The sequence below is a fragment of the Alexandromys fortis genome, unplaced genomic scaffold (assembly GCF_014885135.2).
Source record: "Alexandromys fortis isolate MF-2015 unplaced genomic scaffold, M_Fortis_MF-2015_v1.1 scaffold_448, whole genome shotgun sequence".
Lineage (NCBI taxonomy): Eukaryota > Metazoa > Chordata > Mammalia > Rodentia > Cricetidae > Alexandromys > Alexandromys fortis.
In genome coordinates, this window is record NW_026068359.1 from 70,159 (window position 1) to 91,106 (window position 20,948).

At 35.6% G+C, this 20,948-nt stretch overlaps 1 gene segment (V, D, J or C); it reads right to left on the minus strand.

The window, feature by feature from the left end:
• Window positions 1–13,013: 13,013 nt before the first annotated feature.
• LOC126495396 (immunoglobulin heavy variable 3-74-like) lies at window positions 13,014–13,560 on the minus strand. The segment is given in 2 exon segments: window positions 13,014–13,345; window positions 13,452–13,560. Coding segments are annotated over 2 exon segments (378 nt in total).
• Window positions 13,561–20,948: the final 7,388 nt, after the last annotated feature.

Sequence of the window (20,948 nt, forward strand, 5' to 3'; positions counted from 1 at the left end):
TGTCTGAGATTCAGGGCCAATGTTTATCTGGTTTTCATGAGAAGAGATGGGCCTTATTTGCATGCCTTCCTGCTATATAAGTTCTTTTGTTGGAGCTAAGAGATAGCGTGTTCTAATATGTTTGTAAATGTTGTGGGAAAGGCTAGCAGTAAAGAGTGTTATAAAAATATTTGTATCATTCTAAGTTATTTTTCACACACATTAAGTATCAACTATTTTATTCAATAATCACTAACACAATATGCATTTTAGGAATAATTTCTGCCCAATTATTCATTTCCTATATTATAGATGGCAGTAGGCATTGCTTTGTTACATGCTTTGCAGATCTTTTCTTATGCTGTGTTGACTTCAACACTGATGCACTAGGCATCACCCGAGTCAGCTATAGCCCTAAGTTGTAAGTGTAGTTGCCTCTGGAGTTTACAAACTCTATTTTTATGTTGAGATCATGTGACATGACTGAATTAAATTGCTCACTAAGGAACCTGCAGAGACTTTGTCCATTTTCATTTGTACCGGTATGTAAAACTTATGTTATTTATTATTTTATGCTTTTTTCCCTGAATATCTACCTATCTGTTCACTAAAAACAGGTCAGATAGATAGATAGATAGATAGATAGATAGATAGATAGATAGATAGATAGATAGATAGATGGAGGGAAAGATAGAGCTTTATCTGGGTTATTAAAAAATGGGTAACTGTCAAGAAACTGGATCAACTTTTTCTCCAGGTCATCTGACTATTATATAAGTCATAAGAGGGAACATGTTATTCCTGGACAAAGATGAACTTAGTGTATCCTGAAGGGGATTTTCAGCAACTTCAACCAGGCTGAAATCATATACACAGTGCCTGGCCCTTACAATAGGCATTTCCATCACCTCCTACACTGGCTGGATCTGTCTCTGCCCCATATCTATGCTGGGATGTATGTCTGCTATTATAAGGAGACTTAAATAAGACTCTAGGACTCTGATAACAAAGGGCTACTCTAGTGTGTAAATTTGTAATAAAATACATAAATTTAATAAAAGAATAAAGGAAAATATCATCTACCATGAGCGAGTAGACCTCATTCCAGAGATGAAGTGAAGTTTCTAAATATGTAAAGATACAAATGTAATCCACAGCACAATCAGACTAAAAGACAAAATCCACCTGCTCATATCACTAAAGTGATAAATGAGTTTAACAAAATCTAAACCTTTTCATGATAAATGTCCCGAGACTCTATGAATACTAGGAATATACTTCACCATAAGATGTGCAATATACTGGAAGTTATCGACAAACATCAACTGAAATTTAAAGAATTTCTAAGCATTTCCACAAAAATCAGGAACAAGTCTTCCTCTATTTCCTCTGTTCTTAGGCAGTTAGAAGAAAAGCCAGAGAAAACCAAGTGTTTTTCTTTCTCTGCCTGAAGTTTTAAAGTTACTGAGATCAGTTTGGACTGAGCTCCCCCTGCTGGTCCAGAGTTCCTCTACAGGGAGGTTTGTGTCTGGGCTAATGCTGAAGTTCCCACACTGTCTCTTGCACAGTAATATGTGACTGTGTCCTCAGTGGTGAGAGAGTTCAGCTGCAAGAAGTACTGGTTCTTGGATGTGTCTCTTGTGATGGAGGTGCAGCTCTTAAATGACGGGTTGTAATAAGGACTACCACCACTATTGATGTTCCCTATCCACTCCAACTTCTTCTCTGGGGACTGTCTGATCCAGCTCCAGTAGTAACCATTGGTAATGAAGTAACCAGTGACAGAGCAGGTGAGGGACAGTGATTGTGACGGCTTCACCAGGCCAGGTCCTGGCTCCTGAAGCTGAATCTGGCACAGAATTCCTTCAGACAAAAAAGTCAATTCTGTCAGTCACATGTATAAGAACCCCATATGAACATATTATAAAATGGAAACACTTACCGGGAAGGGCTGTCACCAGGTAAAGAAGTTCAAACAGTTTTATCTTCGAGAATACACCTGCTTTTCTTCAGAGGTCGGCCTCCTGTGAGAGAGATGTGAGCTCCCACAGTACAGAAGGGGATTTAACATAGACCTAAAAGATACAGTTGCATGAGGAAAGTCAGGCTAGACTTTATAAATTGGAGGTGGTTACTACCTAGTTGGTTATTACAATTTGGTCAACAGTGCCTCTGACTTCCTACAGAGAGTCTGGAATAAGAGAGCATGGGTACTACACTCATCATAGTAAACACATCTTCGCATGAACCCGCATTTACTTCTTAGCCTACCCTCTCCATCAATATCGTCTTTTCCTGTATTTTTAGGTCACAACTCGGTGCCAACCTTCTGTTCACACTACATTTCCTGAGTTCTTGATTTTTGATTAGTATGCCCACACTGCTAATAATGTCATTCCCTTTTCTCACCCATGAGATGGGATTCTGATGTGTAACAATTTTTCCACACTTTAAATATGTATTATTCTCACTGGTTCCTAAAATGATGATTTGTATAAACCTGGGTAGGAAAGATCGTGCAAAAGAGTAAGACCGGGAGAATTCTGAGAAGATGTCATCAGAATATGCAGAGGGTACAGGATGGAGGAGAGGTAAAGACAAGAGCTATGTGGCAACATAGAGAGTCATAGAAATGTTTTAATATAAATACAAGTTAGTAACAATCCAGTAATATTGGCCAAAAATTTATTTTTTTTATTAATTCTCAGTTTATGTTATTTGATTCCAGGCAGACTGGAGAAAGAAAAGTCTGCCTACATGTTTCCAACATTCGTATAAATTTGACCATTGACACATTGTTTTTGTAAAGGGACCACACCTAATTCTTAATCAATTTATTTTGTGGAATCTAAGCACATTCTGAGAGTAGCAGCTGAGAACTCTCCACACCATGGATTTGATGAAGACATCTTGTATATTACTGAATGTCCAAGGTATCTCATTCTCAGAATATTCAGTCTCTGTATTTCTTCCAATCTGCTGCAGTAGGAATCTGCTCAGCTCATGGCTGAGGAAGCCACTGATCTTTGCATGTATCAGGATATTATAGAGAGTCATTTTAATGCAATATTATTTTTTTTAATGATATTTATTTTTACTGTTGTTTCCTAAAGTATCTATTCCCAGATGTTGGTCCCTCGAGTATTTTAGAGGATGGGTTCTATTTCTTTGAAGAGCCTTAAGCAAAGCAGATATTGTTGGATACTCAAGTATTTTCTATCATTGACCTAGCATATAATGCTGTCTGGAAACCACTAGAAATCAAAGGAGCTCTAACTTAGCTTTGTGTTTATATTTCTCCTTCAGAATCTTCTACAGTATTAAGTTTCTAATTTATCCCTTAAATGTTTCTTATTTTTTAGCTCTTTTCCCCCTTATTCCCTTCTTCTCTTTCCATTTCTCCCCCTTTGATTCTGCCTTACAATCCTCCAATGCATTCACTACTATCTATACTATTTATATTTCTGCAGGAGATATATCCTCTTGACTTCAATCCCTTCGGCTTAGTATTGTAGTTGAACGTTATTTGTAACTATTTAAGGTTTTGCCACCCAGCTCCCAAATAAATACAGAGAGACTTATTCTTATTTTTGAATGTTGGTCTTAGTTTTGTTTCCTTCTCTCCAGATTTTCTAATATAGATTATTCTGATTCACTTTAGATTTTGCCTCTAGACCTTTTACTTTTTTTATTCTATATCTTTTTCTTTTCTTCCTACTCCAGTGCTGACTGTGTGGCTGTGTGGTTGGCTCATTTGTATCCTCCTCTCTTCTTTTCCTCACTCTTCCCACTCTTTCCTTATTTTCTCCATCTACTTATTCTCTTTTTTGTATTAATTAAAACACTGCTTGAACAGTTAATTCTAGCTTTTTATTGGATAACTCGCACATCCTTGTTTAACCCACTTCTATCTATCTGTACATCACTACAAGGAAGTGGCCTACTAGAAAAGTTTTAGCACATCTACCTCTGGCCATGGATCCATGGTGTCCCTCTAACTCTGCTTTTCTTCCTCCCACAATTCAGTTTTGTCTTCTCTGCCTACCTAATTTCTACCCTATCAACTAGGCCAAGGCAGTTTCTTTATTCATTAACCCATGAAAGCAACACACAAACAGAAGGACCTCCTAAACCATTTTCCCTTTTCTGTTTAAACAAAAAGGAAGGCTTTAAATTTATCATAGTAAAATTACATATAACAAAACAGTTATCAAGAAAGAATTACAGTTATAATATTTATATCTAATTTATCTTTTATCATAACTAAGGAAATTATAACTATAATTTTTTATCTCCACCAAAAACTCCAGGAGGATATAACAACCTAGGTAAATGTCAAATACATTATAAACAACTTTCAAAACTCTAGAATTTACAGAGACATTTCGCTGCCTGAACATTTACCCAAAGTTCTTTTGTAATGTTGGGGCATCTCTCTTTAGCCTATTGGCTCACAGTATCCAGCAGACTCTTTTATGAACCAGGAAATTTTACAGACAGTTCTGCCTATATTGGCAGTTTGTTAGTCACATTTTTGTGTCATGCAGAATGTCTTGCAGACTCTTTCAAGAAGCAGAAACCGTGAAGGATCATCTCATCTTTAGGCAAGTTTAGCAGTCATCTCTCTGTGGGTTTTGCCTGTTAAGTTATGCAGTCCACGCAAGAGCAATTTTTTTTTTTTGCTAAATGACTTGCAAGCGCCATAAGGATCCTCTTCAATGTCCATGTTTCTCTTGAAGTAGGTGGTGCTGCCAGGAGCAGATGCATCTCATTGTCATGAAAAGTCCTAAGTTATTAAGAGATTGTAAATGCCGTATTTTGAAGGTCTCTGAATATATGAAAAATATTTATATAACTGAAATACTTCTCTGTACATCTAGAAAAATCTAACTAACATGACTACAAACTTGACTATTATAGACAATTATCTATTAACCTATACTTCTTAATAATACGGTGCATTTTAAACTGAACTGAACAATCTCAATACCTTAGTAAAGATCAGAAATAATATACATATATGTAAATAAACCCTAAATATGTATCAATAAACCAGGATCCATACCAATGCAAATTATTCATATCTATATCATATCACCCTTTAAATGTAAATGTTCCCAAATATTGTTTATTTATTCTCTTGTTTAACAGCCAAATTGACTTCTTTTTCCTGACTAGAAATTGGCCATTTAGATCTTTAATAGACCAATCAGGAGACTTAGTCAGGCAAAGTAACAAGCTTTATGGAGTCAAACAAATGCAACATAAAAGAATGCAGCATATCTTTGCAAAAATTAAACAAATATTCCAAAGCATAAATGAATGTAACGCATCTTAAACTAATAGTCCACAAGACAGGATCATCAAGTACATCTGCAATTTGAAACAGTAAAACAACTGTTTGAATGAAATATAATTGACTATCCTATATGCTTGTTGAATCTTCCATTACAGATCTAACAAGTTTAATGAAATGGAGCATGAAGCTGAGTGCCTGTACAGACAGAACAACAACAAAAAAATGGGTTTCAAACACAGCTTTACTGTCTATTCATGTTTGCTGTGCCTCTAGAATGATTCCAGCTATTAGCTGCTATGAAGAGGGTGACATTTCACAGAAATGCTCTGGTATCTTTTCAGTAAGAATCTTTAGGTGTCTTCCCAGCAATAATATAGTTATTTCACAAGATAAATGTATTCTCAGGTTTTTGGGGAAATTGTAGATGAAATTTTATAGAGACTACAACAATTCACACTCTCTCCAACTATGTATATAATTTTCCTTTCTACAATTAATCAACAAAATTTGGTGTCATTTGTTTTCCTATTAAATATCATTCTTACTAGGATAAAATAAAACCTCACAGTATTTTTCAATTTGTGTTTCTCTAATAGATCAATATGCTGAAAACTTTAAAAAGTATTTATTGATCATTTGTTTAAAATATTTATTACCCAAATGTATAAACATAGTTCATGTGTTTTCATCAGATGATAAACTTATGAAATTTTTCCCAGCACTACTGTTGTCTATCTATAGAATAAACTGATTCTTTTTCTTTAAAAGTCTTAAGAAAGAACTTGTTTGTTGCAGCAACAAATCAGGGAAGAACCACCTTTCCATATTTGTACTGAGTGTCAACATATACCATGCTTGGGATGCTATATCTATATTTAGAGTGCATGATCAATTAACAAACCTGCTCAGGATTACTTGTTTGAGCATAGTACACTGCTGAATAATCCCTATGAGGGTCAGAATAAGCAAGCAAGAAGAGTTAGGAAGATCATAGTGACTGAGGTTAGGACTAGAACCTGCCTGACCCTAGTTTGCTCCTTTAATATGTAAGATCAGTAAAATTCTGACAGGCAGTGGAACTTGAAAAATCATTATATTTGGGTCAGCACCTCTGACTTCTATCAATGGGATGCCACTGTCATTGCCTTAACAACACATGGATAAGCTCCGAGTAATATAAAAAGTCTGCTATGATTATGTTTTTTAACTCTACTGAATGAAAGTCCATCACGTACCATGATGTTTATAAGCTGTTCCTTCCAACAAGACAAATGACTGTATGGTAAAATAGGCAAATAGAATGGGGTTCTCTGCAAGAGGTAGAGAGCAGATTTTCTCCCAGTCAGTAGGNTTAAAGATTTCTTTTCAGCATCCCCTAAAGATACCATTGAGCACAGACATCAGGAAGCAAATTTAAGAATATTATGCCCACTATGTTCATAGCAGCATTATTTGAAGTAACAAGAACATGGAAAAAACCTGGATGTCCCTCAACTGAAGCATAAAGAAAATGTGTTGTATTTATACAATGGTATAAATCAATAATAGTCAAGCTTGTAGTCATGTTAGTTAGATTTTCTAGATATATAGAGATATATTTCATTTAGATAGGCATACTTCATATATTTCAAAGACTACAGACTATAACATTTTAAGTGTTTTAATAACTTAGGGCTTTTCATGAAAATGAGACTTGTGTGCTCCTGGCAAAACCAGCTACTTCAAGAGGAAGATGGGCATTGAAGAGGCTCCTTATGGAGTTTGATAGCCATATGGTCAAGTAACTGCACTTGCCTTGACTGTTGCATAAACTGGCCACAAAGAACCTGCAGAAAGAGGACTTCTGAACTTGCCAAAATTGAGATGGTCTTTTGGCGTTCCTACTTCATGAAAGAGTCTATAAGACATTTGGCAGGACACAGCCGATAGTGACTAAACTGCCTTTGAAATTTCCTGCTTCATCAAAATGAAAAAAACTGCTAGAAACTATGGGCTTTAAGCCTGAAGATGGATGCCCCAATGGTACAAAGGAACTTTGGGTGACTGTCCAGGCAGAGAGACGTCTCTGTCATTTCTAGAGTTGGGAAGTTGCTTATTTTTTTGTTTACTTAGATAATATTATATCCTTCTGGAATCTTTGATGGAGTTGTAGAATAGATAGATAGCTATAGTTTTCCATTGTTATGATAAAAGACATATTGGATATAAATATTATGTGTGTAATTCTTGCTTTATAACTGTTTTGTTAAATGTAATTTTACTATGTTAAAGTGAAAGTCTTTCTTTTTTGTTTAAACAGAAAAAGGGGAAATAATGTAGGTGGGTCTTCTATCTATCTATCTATCTATCTATCTATCTATCTATCTATCTATCTGTTGCTTTCATTGGTTGATTAATAAAGAAAACTGCTTGGCCTGATAGATCAGAACATAGTTAGGTGGGGAAGACAGAACAGAATGCTGTGAAGAAGGGAAGCGATTTAGACGCCGTGATTCTCCAACCCGAGATGGATGCAGGCTAGAATCCTTTCTGGTAAGCCACCATTTTGTGGTGCTACACAGATTATTAAAAATGGGTTAATCAAGATGTGAAAATTAGATAATAAGAGGCAAGAACTAATGGGCAAGGCAGTATTTAAATGAATACAATTTGTTTGTTGTTATTTGAGGTGTAAAGCTAGCCATGCGGGAGACGGGTGGGATGTAAAGCAGGCCTGTTCGCCTCATCACTACAAATGGTATATTCGAGGTAAAATACAATGACATCTTGAAATTTGCATGCAAATGGATGGAACTAGAAAAAATTATGAGTGTGGTAACCCAGAACCAGAAAGATGAACATGGTATGTACTCACTCATAAGAGTATACTAGCTGTAAAATAAAGGACGGCAAGCCTATAATCCAGGACACTAAAGAAGCTAGCTAAAAAGGTTAACCCTAAGAAAAACATATAAAGATCCACCTGGGGATGGGGAATAGACAAGATCTCCTGAAAAATATGGGAGCATGGAGTGGGGGAATACAGGAGGGTCAAAAGTGAAGAGGAGGGAGGAAGGGGATAGGTGAGGAGAACTTGAGTTAAAGTGATAATTGAGATTGTGGAAGTACAGAGATGGAGAGCAAGGAAAGAGATATTTAAATTGATCATGCCATTGTGGGGCTAGCAAGAAACCTGGAACTACAGAAATTCCAAGGAATCCACAAGGATGACTTGAGCTAAGACCCTAAGCCAAAGAGGAAAGGGTGCCAGAAGTGGTCTTGCCCTATAGTCAGATTGATGAATATAGTAAATGTCATCATAAAAGCTTCACCCAGCAACTGATGGAAACAAAATCAGAGACCTACAGCAGAGTGCTTGCTGAGCTTCCAAAGTCCATGGAGAAAAGAGATCAAGACCACAATGGGGACGTCCACTACAACAGTTTACCTGAACTTATGGATGCTCACCAACTCTAGTCAGACAGGAAAGGAACCAGCATAGGATCAAACTGAACCATCTGGATGTGAGTGACAGTTGCATGGCTGGGGCAGATTGTGGGGAGACTGGAAGTGGCACCAGAATTTATCCCTACTTCTTTCACTGGCTTTTTGAGAACCTATTCTTTTTGGAAGGATACCTAACTCAGCCTAGATATAGTATGAAGGGCCTTGGATCTTCTCCAGAACAATGTGTCTTACCCTCTCTCAGTAGTGAATGGGGGCAGAGTAGGGGATAAGTGGAGGGATTTGAAGGAGGGGAGGAAGTGGGAACTAGGATTGTTATGTAAAATGATCATTAGTTTTTAAAAATAAAAATAAATAAGTAAATAAATAAATAAACAAATAAATAGAATATGACACCCATATTCTCAAAATGTGAAGTGGCTGCTTTATGGCAGTTTAATGGGTTATAGATATTTGTCATTTTTAAGACGGTTGGTTATAAGTTGTTATTGTTCACACTCTGGAGGAAAGTTGAACAAAAGAAATGAGATTTAGAATTTTTTTTAAATGATACTGAGAAGACAGAGTAGAAGGGTAAATTCTTGAATCTATTTTTAAAAGGAGAAAGAAAAAAAAGTAAAAAGGAAGAATTAGGTATGGTAAGACAAATGGGTAGAGTACTGAATCTACTTTTAAAACGCAACTACTAGTTTAATTGTTAAACATTGAATTTGACTTCTGTATATTATCTACAAATTTTGATATTGATGTAAATTTGAGATTAATTTTATTAGAACATGCTGTGCATGCATTTCTACTATTTTTCAAGGTATACCTATACAACTATACTTATACAACTCATTTAACAATGCATAGCAACTGTTTGAGATAATAAGGAAATATTGGTTAGTAGTTAATCACCTATTATAATAGAATTTGTAGTCAAATTAGGGAGCTTTTGGAGGTCAAGCATAGGTAAATTTTAGATAGACAGGTCATGTTCCTATACTTCGGAGCTTACAGAATATAGCATTAAAGATGTTTTAATAATATAGGTTCTTTGTTATCTGCTCCTGGTATCACAAATCTACATCCAATAAGATGATTGACATTGAATAAGCTCCATACAGATATTATTTGATTTATGACAAATATAAATCACTGGCCAAGAAATTGCTCTTTCCTTGACTGTTGACAGTGTGATGTTCTAATTGGACAAGGAAGACACAAATCATGTGACTGTCAAACACTGTCAAGATGACGGACAGACATTCAGAATATCTCACTTCATAGAAAAGTCTTTTGGATATGTTAGGACTTTGGCTTGAAGCAGGATGACCCAATGATGCAGAGGTATCTTGAGTGACTTTGTCAGACAGCCAGCTTTTTTTGTCATTTCTAACATTTTCTTGGAAGTTGTTTGTTCACACTTTTTACTTACTTAGTTAATATTATTTCATTTGTGTTTCTGAGGTATTTTAAGATTAGATAGTTATATTTATGGTTTTTCTTATTTATGAGACTCAAAAAGTTCACTAAAGAAATGTAAAATACATAAGGTTGAAAGACATTAAAAGATAGTTTTAGATGGTAAGGCATGTTATGATCTAAAACAAGTTATTTATACATCTTTGGGCTCACCAACATAGGATAGATAATGGAGGATTTTTTTCTGAATTGGTTAAATGCAAATAAATTAGACATTGTTGATTACTTATTTCCTGCATATATTTTATATAGTGATTGTATTATTGAATATAATTTTCTTATTTAAGTGTAGCCTTCTTTCTATTTTAAACAAAATGGAAAATGTAGTGACATTTTATTTTAATTAAAAAAATAAAGCTTGTTTTAAGATAGGAGTACAATGCTAAAACATTGAAGGGCAAGGATAGGATCACAACTTTAATCCCAGGACTCAAGAGACAGGCAAAAAAATGAATCTCTTTGAGGTCAAGTCTACCCAGGACTACACAAGATTGATCCCAAAACAAATCTAGTTGGTGGTGGCTCTTGCCTTTAATCTCAGTATTTAGAAGTCATACACATTTAATCTCAGCAGTAGGGATGTGGAGACAGGAGTGATATGGCTGAGCAGAGAGAAAAATATAAACGTGAAGTGACAGGAACTCACTGGAGTATGGAGTCTGAGTATTTATGAAAATAGGAGCTCACTTTTTCAGTTAGAAGATTTGGTGGAGGTAAAAGGTCTCTCCACGGGTCACAGCTTTACTTTTATGATTCAGCTTGAACCCCAATATCTGCCTCTGGATTTTCACTATTCATGTTACATTCCTATTGTATGATCTTTCTCTCTGTGTGTCATCTCTCTTTCTCCCTCAGAAGTCATTATTCCATATGCAAATTCATTCCAAATAGAAAAGATAGTTATCAGAAATAATGATCACCGCTGTACAAAAGACTCTCCTGGTTGATCACAATTACAGCCAAGTTTACCATGAAGTTGATTCATTTCATGTTTTCTTCTTGTCAAGTTGACAACAAACTCCTTGGTTTCATCTTTATATAGTTCACGCATGTTCTTTAAAGGATATTACATCTTGCAATTCAAAATTCTCTTATTTCGTTACTTAGATACCTCAAAATTTTAATAGTCATTTTCATATGTGTGTGTGTGCATTTCTTTCTATATGTGCACATGAGTCCAGGTGGTTTTGTAGGACAGAATAGGCTGTCAGATCACATAGAACAGTAGTTATATATACTTATGAACTGTTATCTTGGGTACTTGAAATCAAATCAGATCTTCTTCAAGTAATTGCTTTTACCAATTTATCACTGTCTCCAGCATCTAGAATACTCCAAATTTTAACTGCCTTAATAATTTGTGAATAGAAAAGATGAAATGCTAAGAGTAATCAGAAAATTTGAATTCAATTTAAATAAATAATTAAATAAAAAAGAATAGGATATATTGCCACAGAGTAAACATTCCCTTCAAAATGATCAACACAATTTATAACAAGTAATATTTGCACTACATCAGTACCTATGTGCCTTAGGGAATCACCATGTCACATGCAAACTTTAATGGTATTCTCTTACCATTTATATTATTTTCTTTCCTGTGCATATATCAGGGAATATACAGATTAATTAATTGGGGATAGGCAGTATTCTCATTTTTATTCTTCTACTGATTGCTGACATGCAGCCCACTAAAACTTGCCATATATGTCAAATGTAAATCTTCCCTTCTCTATTACACTTCTATGAAAACACTCTTACATCCATTGAAAAAGAGACATATGTGATCTCAAATTAAGTCAAGCTAACTAGGAATATTAAACCTTACAACTTCAGCTGTGTTACAATAGCATCTAATACATTCACTTGTGAAGAAAAAGATGGAAAACTGATTTGTACAAAGTCACAGAAAACATTAAAATAAACAAAAGCTGATTTGATCATTAGGCATAGTTGTGAATCTGTTTATCTAGAGGAAAAAAATCATATACAATAATTTAACATTAGTGAACACAAACTCAAATCTTGTGAATGACTGAGACATATCTAAGAGGATCATAATATTTGTAGACATGGATAGATGGCAGAATTATAGATGATATTTTGGGAAATAATTTTGTTGAGAGACAAAGGTATAGGAACAAAAGTCAGTGTTCATCACTGAGATAATGTCTGCAAGCAAGTTTCTGAACAGGAAAGAAATCATTAGCAAAGTGAAGAATATACAAAACCTTGGGAAAATGTTCTTAATTAATATTTTATTAAAATATAACTATATCCTTTCCCTTCCAAATGAACTAAAAGAACACCTGGGTCTCGTTTGAACCTGAGTGCACCATCCTCAAGGAGAAGAGATGATTGCAAATATGCTAGGATGTTTTTATCTAATTGTCATGGTGCCATCTTTCTCTTAGTTTTCCCTTAAACATTCATGCTGCTATAATCATAAAGTATAACCTAATATCTGCCTAGAATATGCAAATACTCAGAAATGTCCATGTACTTTCTTCTCATGAAATTTCAAAGACTTATGTAGGCTTCTTTGTGTCCAGTAGTTGTCAGTTTACACTTTGTTCATGGGAGACTGTGCCTCCTATAAAATAGCACAAGAAGATCATATAATGTGTTGAGGACATTGGATCCCTTCACAACATACATGTGGAGAAAATTCCAGAAAAAAATGTTAAAGAAATGCAGGTCAAACACCTGAGAAGAGTGCTTAATCTAATCATATTTGCATAAGTTCCTGGGATGAACCTGTATTCTGTGTCCTTTGCACCACCTGGTGGCCCTGAGTGGCCTAACAGTGAAGTTTATGTCTGAGTTAACACTGAAGTCCCATCACTGTGTCATTAGCACAGTAATAAGTGGCTGTGTCCTCAGATCTCACACTATTCATTTGCAGGTACAGAGTGTTCTTGGCATTGTCTCTGGAGATGGTGAATCGATCCTTCACAGATGGTGAATAGTTTGTTTTACTGCTGTCTTTATTAATATCTCCAACCCACTCCAGCCCTTTTCCTGGAGCTTGGCGAACCCAGTTCATCCAGTAATCACTGAAAGTGAATCCAGAGGCTAAACAGGAGAGTCTCAGGGATCCTCCAGGCTTCACCAGGCCTCCTCCAGACTCCACAAGCTTCACCTCAGACTGGACACCTGCAAACACAGAGAAAGTTGTTAGTAAATTGCTACAGAAGATCTATCTTTTATCTATCTTGTTCATGTTCACTAACACACTCAGTATCTCTTCTTTATGAATTACCTTTTAAATAAGCAACAAGGAAAACCCAAATGAACACCAAATCCATTGTGTTTTATTTTCCGTGCTGATTACTGAATGGGAAGACCTGGGCATCCAGGACTGATTCCTTTGTCTGAGATTCAGGGCCAATGTTTATCTGGTTTTCATGAGAAGAGATGGGCCTTATTTGCATGCCTTCCTGCTATATAAGTTCTTTTGTTGGAGCTAAGAGATAGCGTGTTCTAATATGTTTGTAAATGTTGTGGGAAAGGCTAGCAGTAAAGAGTGTTATAAAAATATTTGTATCATTCTAAGTTATTTTTCACACACATTAAGTATCAACTATTTTATTCAATAATCACTAACACAATATGCATTTTAGGAATAATTTCTGCCCAATTATTCATTTCCTATATTATAGATGGCAGTAGGCATTGCTTTGTTACATGCTTTGCAGATCTTTTCTTATGCTGTGTTGACTTCAACACTGATGCACTAGGCATCACCCGAGTCAGCTATAGCCCTAAGTTGTAAGTGTAGTTGCCTCTGGAGTTTACAAACTCTATTTTTATGTTGAGATCATGTGACATGACTGAATTAAATTGCTCACTAAGGAACCTGCAGAGACTTTGTCCATTTTCATTTGTACCGGTATGTAAAACTTATGTTATTTATTATTTTATGCTTTTTTCCCTGAATATCTACCTATCTGTTCACTAAAAACAGGTCAGATAGATAGATAGATAGATAGATAGATAGATAGATAGATAGATAGATAGATAGATAGATGGAGGGAAAGATAGAGCTTTATCTGGGTTATTAAAAAATGGGTAACTGTCAAGAAACTGGATCAACTTTTTCTCCAGGTCATCTGACTATTATATAAGTCATAAGAGGGAACATGTTATTCCTGGACAAAGATGAACTTAGTGTATCCTGAAGGGGATTTTCAGCAACTTCAACCAGGCTGAAATCATATACACAGTGCCTGGCCCTTACAATAGGCATTTCCATCACCTCCTACACTGGCTGGATCTGTCTCTGCCCCATATCTATGCTGGGATGTATGTCTGCTATTATAAGGAGACTTAAATAAGACTCTAGGACTCTGATAACAAAGGGCTACTCTAGTGTGTAAATTTGTAATAAAATACATAAATTTAATAAAAGAATAAAGGAAAATATCATCTACCATGAGCGAGTAGACCTCATTCCAGAGATGAAGTGAAGTTTCTAAATATGTAAAGATACAAATGTAATCCACAGCACAATCAGACTAAAAGACAAAATCCACCTGCTCATATCACTAAAGTGATAAATGAGTTTAACAAAATCTAAACCTTTTCATGATAAATGTCCCGAGACTCTATGAATACTAGGAATATACTTCACCATAAGATGTGCAATATACTGGAAGTTATCGACAAACATCAACTGAAATTTAAAGAATTTCTAAGCATTTCCACAAAAATCAGGAACAAGTCTTCCTCTATTTCCTCTGTTCTTAGGCAGTTAGAAGAAAAGCCAGAGAAAACCAAGTGTTTTTCTTTCTCTGCCTGAAGTTTTAAAGTTACTGAGATCAGTTTGGACTGAGCTCCCCCTGCTGGTCCAGAGTTCCTCTACAGGGAGGTTTGTGTCTGGGCTAATGCTGAAGTTCCCACACTGTCTCTTGCACAGTAATATGTGACTGTGTCCTCAGTGGTGAGAGAGTTCAGCTGCAAGAAGTACTGGTTCTTGGATGTGTCTCTTGTGATGGAGGTGCAGCTCTTAAATGACGGGTTGTAATAAGGACTACCACCACTATTGATGTTCCCTATCCACTCCAACTTCTTCTCTGGGGACTGTCTGATCCAGCTCCAGTAGTAACCATTGGTAATGAAGTAACCAGTGACAGAGCAGGTGAGGGACAGTGATTGTGACGGCTTCACCAGGCCAGGTCCTGGCTCCTGAAGCTGAATCTGGCACAGAATTCCTTCAGACAAAAAAGTCAATTCTGTCAGTCACATGTATAAGAACCCCATATGAACATATTATAAAATGGAAACACTTACCGGGAAGGGCTGTCACCAGGTAAAGAAGTTCAAACAGTTTTATCTTCGAGAATACACCTGCTTTTCTTCAGAGGTCGGCCTCCTGTGAGAGAGATGTGAGCTCCCACAGTACAGAAGGGGATTTAACATAGACCTAAAAGATACAGTTGCATGAGGAAAGTCAGGCTAGACTTTATAAATTGGAGGTGGTTACTACCTAGTTGGTTATTACAATTTGGTCAACAGTGCCTCTGACTTCCTACAGAGAGTCTGGAATAAGAGAGCATGGGTACTACACTCATCATAGTAAACACATCTTCGCATGAACCCGCATTTACTTCTTAGCCTACCCTCTCCATCAATATCGTCTTTTCCTGTATTTTTAGGTCACAACTCGGTGCCAACCTTCTGTTCACACTACATTTCCTGAGTTCTTGATTTTTGATTAGTATGCCCACACTGCTAATAATGTCATTCCCTTTTCTCACCCATGAGATGGGATTCTGATGTGTAACAATTTTTCCACACTTTAAATATGTATTATTCTCACTGGTTCCTAAAATGATGATTTGTATAAACCTGGGTAGGAAAGATCGTGCAAAAGAGTAAGACCGGGAGAATTCTGAGAAGATGTCATCAGAATATGCAGAGGGTACAGGATGGAGGAGAGGTAAAGACAAGAGCTATGTGGCAACATAGAGAGTCATAGAAATGTTTTAATATAAATACAAGTTAGTAACAATCCAGTAATATTGGCCAAAAATTTATTTTTTTTATTAATTCTCAGTTTATGTTATTTGATTCCAGGCAGACTGGAGAAAGAAAAGTCTGCCTACATGTTTCCAACATTCGTATAAATTTGACCATTGACACATTGTTTTTGTAAAGGGACCACACCTAATTCTTAATCAATTTATTTTGTGGAATCTAAGCACATTCTGAGAGTAGCAGCTGAGAACTCTCCACACCATGGATTTGATGAAGACATCTTGTATATTACTGAATGTCCAAGGTATCTCATTCTCAGAATATTCAGTCTCTGTATTTCTTCCAATCTGCTGCAGTAGGAATCTGCTCAGCTCATGGCTGAGGAAGCCACTGATCTTTGCATGTATCAGAATATTATAGAGAGTCATTTTAATGCAATGTTATTTTTTAAAAGAATGATATTTATTTTTACTGTTGTTTCCTAAAGTATCTATTCCCAGATGTTGGTCCCTCGAGTATTTTAGAGGATGGGTTCTATTTCTTTGAAGAGCCTTAAGCAAAGCAGATATTGTTGGATACTCAAGTATTTTCTATCATTGACCTAGCATATAATGCTGTCTGGAAACCACTAGAAATCAAAGGAGCTCTAACTTAGCTTTGTGTTTATATTTCTCCTTCAGAATCTTCTACAGTATTAAGTTTCTAATTTATCCCTTAAATGTTTCTTATTTTTTAGCTCTTTTCCCCCTTATTCCCTTCTTCTCTTTCCATTTCTCCCCCTTTGATTCTGCCTTACAATCCTCCAATGCATTCACTACTATCTATACTATTTATATTTCTGCAGGAGATATATCCTCTTGACTTCAATCCCTTCGGCTTAGTATTGTAGTTGAACGTTATTTGTAACTATTTAAGGTTTTGCCACCCAGCTCCCAAATAAATACAGAGAGACTTATTCTTATTTTTGAATGTTGGTCTTAGTTTTGTTTCCTTCTCTCCAGATTTTCTAATATAGATTATTCTGATTCACTTTAGATTTTGCCTCTAGACCTTTTACTTTTTTTATTCTATATCTTTTTCTTTTCTTCCTACTCCAGTGCTGACTGTGTGGCTGTGTGGTTGGCTCATTTGTATCCTCCTCTCTTCTTTTCCTCACTCTTCCCACTCTTTCCTTATTTTCTCCATCTACTTATTCTCTTTTTTGTATTAATTAAAACACTGCTTGAACAGTTAATTCTAGCTTTTTATTGGATAACTCGCACATCCTTGTTTAACCCACTTCTATCTATCTGTACATCACTACAAGGAAGTGGCCTACTAGAAAAGTTTTAGCACATCTACCTCTGGCCATGGATCCATGGTGTCCCTCTAACTCTGCTTTTCTTCCTCCCACAATTCAGTTTTGTCTTCTCTGCCTACCTAATTTCTACCCTATCAACTAGGCCAAGGCAGTTTCTTTATTCATTAACCCATGAAAGCAACACACAAACAGAAGGACCTCCTAAACCATTTTCCCTTTTCTGTTTAAACAAAAAGGAAGGCTTTAAATTTATCATAGTAAAATTACATATAACAAAACAGTTATCAAGAAAGAATTACAGTTATAATATTTATATCTAATTTATCTTTTATCATAACTAAGGAAATTATAACTATAATTTTTTATCTCCACCAAAAACTCCAGGAGGATATAACAACCTAGGTAAATGTCAAATACATTATAAACAACTTTCAAAACTCTAGAATTTACAGAGACATTTCGCTGCCTGAACATTTACCCAAAGTTCTTTTGTAATGTTGGGGCATCTCTCTTTAGCCTATTGGCTCACAGTATCCAGCAGACTCTTTTATGAACCAGGAAATTTTACAGACAGTTCTGCCTATATTGGCAGTTTGTTAGTCACATTTTTGTGTCATGCAGAATGTCTTGCAGACTCTTTCAAGAAGCAGAAACCGTGAAGGATCATCTCATCTTTAGGCAAGTTTAGCAGTCATCTCTCTGTGGGTTTTGCCTGTTAAGTTATGCAGTCCACGCAAGAGCAATTTTTTTTTTTTGCTAAATGACTTGCAAGCGCCATAAGGATCCTCTTCAATGTCCATGTTTCTCTTGAAGTAGGTGGTGCTGCCAGGAGCAGATGCATCTCATTGTCATGAAAAGTCCTAAGTTATTAAGAGATTGTAAATGCCGTATTTTGAAGGTCTCTGAATATATGAAAAATATTTATATAACTGAAATACTTCTCTGTACATCTAGAAAAATCTAACTAACATGACTACAAACTTGACTATTATAGACAATTATCTATTAACCTATACTTCTTAATAATACGGTGCATTTTAAACTGAACTGAACAATCTCAATACCTTAGTAAAGATCAGAAATAATATACATATATGTAAATAAACCCTAAATATGTATCAATAAACCAGGATCCATACCAATGCAAATTATTCATATCTATATCATATCACCCTTTAAATGTAAATGTTCCCAAATATTGTTTATTTATTCTCTTGTTTAACAGCCAAATTGACTTCTTTTTCCTGACTAGAAATTGGCCATTTAGATCTTTAATAGACCAATCAGGAGACTTAGTCAGGCAAAGTAACAAGCTTTATGGAGTCAAACAAATGCAACATAAAAGAATGCAGCATATCTTTGCAAAAATTAAACAAATATTCCAAAGCATAAATGAATGTAACGCATCTTAAACTAATAGTCCACAAGACAGGATCATCAAGTACATCTGCAATTTGAAACAGTAAAACAACTGTTTGAATGAAATATAATTGACTATCCTATATGCTTGTTGAATCTTCCATTACAGATCTAACAAGTTTAATGAAATGGAGCATGAAGCTGAGTGCCTGTACAGACAGAACAACAACAAAAAAATGGGTTTCAAACACAGCTTTACTGTCTATTCATGTTTGCTGTGCCTCTAGAATGATTCCAGCTATTAGCTGCTATGAAGAGGGTGACATTTCACAGAAATGCTCTGGTATCTTTTCAGTAAGAATCTTTAGGTGTCTTCCCAGCAATAATATAGTTATTTCACAAGATAAATGTATTCTCAGGTTTTTGGGGAAATTGTAGATGAAATTTTATAGAGACTACAACAATTCACACTCTCTCCAACTATGTATATAATTTTCCTTTCTACAATTAATCAACAAAATTTGGTGTCATTTGTTTTCCTATTAAATATCATTCTTACTAGGATAAAATAAAACCTCACAGTATTTTTCAATTTGTGTTTCTCTAATAGATCAATATGCTGAAAACTTTAAAAAGTATTTATTGATCATTTGTTTAAAATATTTATTACCCAAATGTATAAACATAGTTCATGTGTTTTCATCAGATGATAAACTTATGAAATTTTTCCCAGCACTACTGTTGTCTATCTATAGAATAAACTGATTCTTTTTCTTTAAAAGTCTTAAGAAAGAACTTGTTTGTTGCAGCAACAAATCAGGGAAGAACCACCTTTCCATATTTGTACTGAGTGTCAACATATACCATGCTTGGGATGCTATATCTATATTTAGAGTGCATGATCAATTAACAAACCTGCTCAGGATTACTTGTTTGAGCATAGTACACTGCTGAATGATCCCTATGAGGGTCAGAATAAGCAAGCAAGAAGAGTTAGGAAGATCATAGTGACTGAGGTTAGGACTAGAACCTGCCTGACCCTAGTTTGCTCCTTTAATATGTAAGATCAGTAAAATTCTGACAGGCAGTGGAACTTGAAAAATCATTATATTTGGGTCAGCACCTCTGACTTCTATCAATGGGATGCCACTGTCATTGCCTTAACAACACATGGATAAGCTCCGAGTAATATAAAAAGTCTGCTATGATTATGTTTTTTAACTCTACTGAATGAAAGTCCATCACGTACCATGATGTTTATAAGCTGTTCCTTCCAACAAGACAAATGACTGTATGGTAAAATAGGCAAATAGAATGGGGTTCTCTGCAAGAGGTAGAGAGCAGATTTTCTCCCAGTCAGTAGGTTGCCTTTTTGTCTTAGTGACAGTATCCTTTACTTTACAGAAGCTTCTCAGTTTCAGTAGGTCCCATTTATTCAATGTTGCCCTTAATGTCTGTGCTGCTAGGGTTATACTTAGGAAGCAATGTCCTGTGCCCATCTGTTGTAGGGCACTTCCCACTTTCTCTTCAATCAGGTTCAGTGTGTTCAGATTGATGTTGAGGTCATTGATCCATTTGGACTTGAGTTTTGTGCAAGGTGATAAATATGGGTCTATTTTCATTATTCTACAGGTTGATATCCAGTTGTGCCAGCACCATTTGTTGAAAAAGCTTTCTTTCTTCCATTGTATACTTTTAGCTCCTTTATCAAAAATGAGGTGTTAATAGGTTGGTGGGCTAAAAACCGGGTCTTCTATACTATTCCATTGGTCGACGTCTCTGTTTTTATGCCAGTACCACACTGTTTTCATTACTGTAGCTCTGTAATAGAGTTTGAAGTCATGGATTGTATGCCTCCAGAAGTTTTGAGATTGTTTTGGTTATCCTGGGTTTTTTTGTTTTTCCATATAAAGTTGATTATTGTCTTCTCAAGATCTGTGAAGAATTTTGATGGGACCTTGATGGGGATTGCATTGAATCTATAAATAGCCTTTGGTAGAATTGCCATTTTTCCTATGTTGATCCTCCCAATCCAAGAGCAAGGGAGGTCCTTCCATTTTCTGGTATCCTCTTGAATTTCTTTCTTCAATGCCTTAAAGTTCTTGTCAAATAGATCTTTCA